The sequence below is a fragment of the Papaver somniferum genome, chromosome 11, assembly GCF_003573695.1.
Source record: "Papaver somniferum cultivar HN1 chromosome 11, ASM357369v1, whole genome shotgun sequence".
In the NCBI taxonomy this organism is placed as follows: Eukaryota; Viridiplantae; Streptophyta; class Magnoliopsida; order Ranunculales; family Papaveraceae; genus Papaver; species Papaver somniferum.
The window spans coordinates 128,316,172-128,323,301 of record NC_039368.1 but is presented as its reverse complement, the minus strand read 5'-3'; the positions used below and the strand labels follow the sequence as shown (position 1 = coordinate 128,323,301).

The 7,130-nt window shown below is 32.9% G+C and overlaps 1 protein-coding gene across 2 annotated transcripts; it reads left to right on the top strand.

The window, feature by feature from the left end:
- The first annotated feature begins 1,557 nt into the window (after positions 1 to 1,557).
- On the top strand, positions 1,558 to 3,863 carry LOC113321357 (salutaridinol 7-O-acetyltransferase). 2 transcript variants are annotated; one of them, XM_026569255.1, is made up of 2 exons: positions 1,558 to 3,572; positions 3,674 to 3,863. In XM_026569255.1, the coding sequence occupies exon 1, from the start codon at positions 1,961 to 1,963 to the stop codon at positions 3,383 to 3,385; it is 1,425 nt and encodes a 474-aa protein (XP_026425040.1). In that variant the 5' UTR covers positions 1,558 to 1,960; the 3' UTR covers positions 3,386 to 3,572; positions 3,674 to 3,863. The 2 variants fall into 2 exon arrangements, with proteins under 2 accessions (XP_026425040.1, XP_026425039.1); XM_026569254.1 differs by having other exon boundaries at positions 1,559 to 3,568; positions 3,670 to 3,863.
- The last annotated feature ends 3,267 nt before the right edge of the window (positions 3,864 to 7,130 follow it).

Genomic DNA, 7,130 nt, shown 5'->3' with positions numbered 1-7,130 from the left:
ATATGTTTACTCGATTTTTTGGATTTTTTATCATAATTATCCGAAATTTCGGGTAGTAATTAATATTGTAACTTTTATATTTTTTACCCTCCAAACGCTTAAAAAAATATAAATCTAACTTTTTTTACCTTGTAAATATGTTTACTCAATTATTTGAATTTTTTATCATAATTATCCGAAAGTAAAATTTTTTTTTTTTTTTTTTTTGCAAATACTAGAAATTGATATAGTATTTTTTAGTTTTTTATCCTCGGTCCACAAAATATAAATTTGATTTTTTCTTATCCCATAAAGATGCTTGGATTTTTTGGATTTTTATCATAAATGTCTGAAATTGATATAGTATTCTTTTTATTTCTTTCAGTTTTTTATCATTAATACTTGAAATTAATATATGATGGGTTTTCTCTCTACTTGTCGTAGTGCAAGTTGTGCGAGGCTCGGACGGGCCGACGTAAAACCCATGTTCAACTCTTAGGAGATTTTCTCTAGTCGACCCGGTACTTGCTACTGGAAATGACTTTGGATTTCGGATTTCGGGTTTGGATGTAGAATTTTAAAGGTGGGATTTGTGGGTCCATGGGATTTAGTGGAATTACGTTTCCTTCAATATGTTTGGTTACCCAAATCCTTGGAAACACGTTTTCCATGGGAATCAGTTTTCCAGCAAATCCTACATATGGAGTCTGACCCCTTAGGATTTACTGGGAAACTTATCAAGGGATTTGTGGACCGACTTTTTTTTTAACTTTAAGTTTCATATATATTATATATACAATTTTAAGATTCTGAGGGTAGTACCAAACAGTATATGGACTTTAAAACAAGATAGTTCTATGAATTCTAAGAATTTTAAATGAGTTACCAAACACACAAGGGATTTACATAAATCCAAGAAATTGTAATCCCATGAAATTATAAATCACTGAAATCGTGAATTCTGCAAACAAATCCACCAATAATCATTTTTAGAATTTTTACCTTACAGACGATCCAAAAAATATAAATATGATTTGTTTCCTATATATATGTTTACTATCATAAATGTCAAAAATTAATATAATAATTTTTTTTATATTCCGGAGTCTTATAAATATAAATACTGCTTTAGAACTTTATTGTGTAAATTTTTAAGATGCAATAATTTTAGGCCGGTTGTAGGGCAGTAATTAATATAGTACTAATCCACTTTTAGTACTTTTATGCATCAAGAAAAGGTACTGCTTTAGGACTTTATTGTGTAAATTTTTAATATATGCCTCGTACAACATTTTTTAAAACAATAAACTTTTCACCGGCATTCTTCGACAGTTTAGCTCCACCCACCAATAATTCCCGAGTCAGTACAAACGCCTTCTATAAACGCCACATATTGCATGGGTGACCTTTTCCCACGAGGTTCTTGCGTTACTCTCGTGGGCTGATATGGACACTGCACCACCTCCACAATCAGACAGCTTTATAGAAAGCATCAGCATATTCCAGTGATCCTTTATAAAAAAATTATATATATATATATATATATATATAAATATAACCTTTGGTCCTCAGCTGCTATTCAATTACAAAACAAAATAGAAAGTATCAGCATATTACATCGATCCTTTATGAAAGATTATATATATATAAATATAAATATAACCTTTGGTCTTCAACTGCTATTTAATTACAAAACAAAATAGAAAGCATCAGCATATTACATCCATCCTTTATAAAACATAATATATATACATATATATATATATAACCTTTGGTCTTCAACTGCTATTCAGAAAGAGGGGTATTCTATTCGGTGAGAGTTTCTTCTTATCCAGCTCCTCGCAAATGAAATGATTCCATAATTCCTCACTAAAAGACTTGGTCATTATATAAGAGAGGGAGACCACGAGCTTCTTCTAAACAACAGAAAGTATCATCTACCATTATCAATCCTGTTAAACAGTTAAACACTTTGGGATATATGGCAACAATGTATAGTGCTGCTGTTGAAGTGATCTCTAAGGAAACCATTAAACCCACAACTCCAACCCCATCTCAACTTAAAAACTTCAATCTGTCACTTCTCGATCAATGTTTTCCTTTATATTATTATGTTCCAATCATTCTTTTCTACCCAGCCACCGCCGCTAATAGTACCGGTAGCAGTAACCATCATGATGATCTTGACTTGCTTAAGAGTTCTCTTTCCAAAACACTAGTTCACTTTTATCCAATGGCTGGTAGGATGATAGACAATATTCTGGTCGACTGTCATGACCAAGGGATTAACTTTTACAAAGTTAAAATTAGAGGTAAAATGTGTGAGTTCATGTCGCAACCGGATGTGCCACTAAGCCAGCTTCTTCCCTCTGAAGTTGTTTCCGCGAGTGTCCCTAAGGAAGCACTGGTGATCGTTCAAGTGAACATGTTTGACTGTGGTGGAACAGCCATTTGTTCGAGTGTATCACATAAGATTGCCGATGCAGCTACAATGAGTACGTTCATTCGTAGTTGGGCAAGCACCACTAAAACATCTCGTAGTGGGGGTTCAACTGCTGCCGTTACAGATCAGAAATTGATTCCTTCTTTCGACTCGGCATCTCTATTCCCACCTAGTGAACGATTGACATCTCCATCAGGGATGTCAGAGATACCATTTTCCAGTACCCCAGAGGATACAGAAGATGATAAAACTGTCAGCAAGAGATTTGTGTTCGATTTTGCAAAGATAACATCTGTACGTGAAAAGTTGCAAGTATTGATGCATGATAACTACAAAAGCCGCAGGCCAACAAGGGTTGAGGTGGTTACTTCTCTAATATGGAAGTCCGTGATGAAATCCACTCCAGCCGGTTTTTTACCAGTGGTACATCATGCCGTGAACCTTAGAAAGAAAATGGACCCACCATTACAAGATGTTTCATTCGGAAATCTATCTGTAACTGTTTCGGCGTTCTTACCAGCAACAACAACGACAACAACAAATGCGGTCAACAAGACAATCAATAGTACGAGTAGTGAATCACAAGTGGTACTTCATGAGTTACATGATTTTATAGCTCAGATGAGGAGTGAAATAGATAAGGTCAAGGGTGATAAAGGTAGCTTGGAGAAAGTCATTCAAAATTTTGCTTCTGGTCATGATGCTTCAATAAAGAAAATCAATGATGTTGAAGTGATAAACTTTTGGATAAGTAGCTGGTGCAGGATGGGATTATACGAGATTGATTTTGGTTGGGGAAAGCCAATTTGGGTAACAGTTGATCCAAATATCAAGCCGAACAAGAATTGTTTTTTCATGAATGATACGAAATGTGGTGAAGGAATAGAAGTTTGGGCGAGCTTTCTTGAGGATGATATGGCTAAGTTCGAGCTTCACCTAAGTGAAATCCTTGAATTGATTTGATATTGCATTATCTACATGTGTTCCGTAATCATGATTTTCTCCATTTCCCTTTCCGTAGTTGGTTACAAAGAACCAAATAAAGGAAAAGAAAAAACTTGTACTGCTCGATGCTTTGACATTTTCCATGTTCATCCGTAAATTCCCATCAGAAAAGAGTTTCAAATATTAGGGTATGAAGTCCGTCCATGGAGAATCAAAACCATTATATGCCAAATCAGAACTCTCATTTGAAATGGGAGCTCTACTCAGTTCTATGTTATGAAAAGAGATGGAAATTCAATTGCCCATATGTTAGCTTAGTATGCTTTTCCAACCATGCTAAAAGACATATGGCTGTTCTCCCCTCCCTTGTGCATCTCTCAAGCTTTGGCTGTTTTCCCATCCCTTGTGCATCCATAGCTAGTGTTCTTCTTTTGGTTGTTTTCGGGTAGATGATCCGAATTAAAAATAAAATAAATAACCCGTGAGACGTTTTTTGCGTTGTGCTGGAAAATTTTATATTACAGTGGCATATGGTCACGAAATTAATTTAGGGTCACAGACTCACAATACATGTTTTCGTCCACAACTTGGGATTATGGAAATATTTGGATCATAACTCATGCCCAAGTTTTAGGTCACATGACTATTTTTTGAATTAAAAGGCAGAATTTAGCTCACAAGCCAATTTCTTTGCTAACGAGATAATATTTCGGTTGTCTAAACAAGTATTGGGTCTTGGTTCATAAAGTGCTACTAGATTTATAATCGGTGCAAAGTTTGGGTCACAATGATCATCCAAACGATTTTTAGATCACAATTACGGTTTCGTTCCAAAATTTGGATTATTTGGGGAAATTTCGGATGATTTTGGATATTTTTTTCGAAGAAAAAGGTTATATTAAAAGGAAAAAAGAAGAAAAACCTTTACAGAGTCCAAAGCGAATCACTCACTTATAAGATCTTCCCAATTACTCTAAGTAACACTAGGGGCAACAAATTTGAAAGTATTGGTGGATTACGAGTAGACTAAAATCAAGTTGTGGGTAATATTTTAGATCATGTTGAGTCACATGTTAGATTTGGATCTCAGTATATTTTTGATAATAAGAAAAGTTGGGTTATGATACAATACAAATTGTGGTTCAGGATGGAATTTGGGACAAGATGCACATTTTGTTTACCAAACCAATTTTGGTTCACATGGCAAGAAAAAATTGTCAAAAAACTATATAAAAACAACCATAAAGTTTAATGTAAAATGTAGCAGGCATTACCTTTTGATCATATTTGACTTCTGTTAATCATTCAAATCTTAACCAAATCTATATGTCTTTGAATTGCGCTCAATTTTCCATAATCTTTCGAGAACTTCTTATACTACAAGACCTTCTTTGCATATTTTCATTCTATCTCGATTGCAAATTTTATCCATGCTTACACCATATTTTTACCGCAAAAGTTATTTGAGTGTTGAATTTCTACATTCTTGTCTTTTTTACTTTTCGTTCATTTATGTAGTGATATTTTCCTAATTCTTCCATTTGTTCTTAAAAGCCATGGTTTGTGAAAAGACTCATATATCTGGTTTATTATTTGCTTTCTTAGGAATGGAATCATTTATGCGTCTATTTCTTGTAGTATTTTATTTTTCAAACAATATCTGGAAAACAAAATTGTCTATCTTTTTAATGTTGCAAAGATGTCTCTGTAGTTCGTTTGCATCCATCCACTCATAAGTCTTTGAAATTTTTCTAAAAGTTTTCCTCGGTAAATAAGCTCAAGCATTTTACCGTCACGTGACGATAAATGAGTTGTATAATTTTTTTCCCGCATTGTTGATTTCGTCAGTGTCATCAAACTCTACGCTAAACGTGATGCCACTCCAATCTTTGTCTAATTTTATATATTGTCTAAATTTTGTCATCTCGTATTTTTGGTTGCACTTTTCATTTATATATATGATCCTATTGTAATAAACTTTAATCAAATCTTTTTTTAGACTCATAAAACTCAATTGGAGAATATTGTGATAACGTGATATTGTACTTATACTATTCTCTCTCTATATACCGTTCTAACTCATATATGTCATTAGAATCCATTGATTTTCTATTATGGATATGAGGGCGTTGTGTGTATGGTTTCTTTTCTGTTGTGTCGTACCTAACATTGCTTGATTGATAACATTTTGTTCTTCAGCTATTGAACGGTTTGGATCTGAAGTTTGAACTATCTTTTTGTGGAGAGATAAATTTATCATTCTATTGTTTTCAAACTTTAACTGTTGTCAAACGAAAACTCAGTTATTTTCCGGGTTAATGTAGCGGTAAACCTTACTTTATACATCCTATTTTCGGTGCCATCATGTGATTCTTATGCTTGTTATTGATTGTTGAATATTTGGAGGTCTAAACTATTTTTTGATGAGTTATAGAATTTTTTTCCTGCATTGTTGATTTTGTCAGTGTCATAAAATTCTACGCTAAACGTGATGTCATTCCAATTTTTGTCTAATTTTTTATATTGTCTAAACTTTGTGAGCTCGTATTTTTGTATTCTCCTTTCATTTATACATATGATCCTATTGTAATAAAATTTAATCAAATCTTTTTTAGACTCATTAAACTCAATCGGATAATATTGTGATAACGTGATATTGTACTTATACTGTTCTCTCTGTATATACCGTTCCAACTCATATATGTCATTAGAATCCATTGATTTTCTAATAAAGATATGAGGGTGTCGTGTGTAAGGTTTCTTTTCTATGGTGCTGAACCGAACATTACTTGATTGATAACACTCTGTTCTTCATCTATTGAACTGTTTTGATCCTAAGTTTGAACTATCTTGTTGTGGAGATACAAATTTATCTTTCTATTGTTCTCAAACTCTAACTGTTGTCATACGAAAACTCAGTTATTTTCAGGGTTTATGTAGCGGTAAACCTTTTTAATAGTTGGTTTATACATCCTATTTTCGATGTAATCTGTGATTCTTATGCTTGTTATTGATTGTAGAATATTTGGAGGCCTAAACGATTTTTTTGATGAGTTGTAGAATTTTTTTCTTGCATTGTTGATTTCGTCAGTGTCATCAAATTCTACGCTAAATGTGATGCCATTCCAATCTTTGTCTAATTTTTTATATTATCTAAACTCTGTCAGCTCGTATTTTTGTCTTCTCTTTTCATTTATACATATGATCCTATTGTAATAAACTTTAATCGAATCTCATTTAGACAAATAAAACTCAATCAGATAATATTGTGATAACGTGATATTCTACTTATATTGTTCTCTTTTTACATACCATTCCAACTCATATATGTCATTAGAATCCATTTATTTTCTATTAAGGATATGAGGGCATTGTGTGTAAGGTTTCTTTTCTTTAGTGACGTACCTAAAATTGCTTGATTGATAATACTTTGTGCTTCGTCTATTAAACTTTTTTGATACTAGGTTTGAACTATCTTGTTGTGGAGACATAAATTTATCTTTCTATTGTTGTCAAACTCTAACTATTGTCATACAAAAACTCAGTTATTTTCCGGGTTTATGTAGTGGTAAACTTTGTTATATGTTGGTTTATAAATCCTATTTTTGATGCCATCTTGTGATTCTTATGCTTGTTATTGAATGTTGAATATTTGGAGGCCTAAATAATTTTTTTGGTGAGTTGTAGAATTTTTTTCCTGCATTGTTGATTTCGTCAGTGTCATCAGATTCTATGCTAAACGTGATGTCATTCGAAGCTTTTT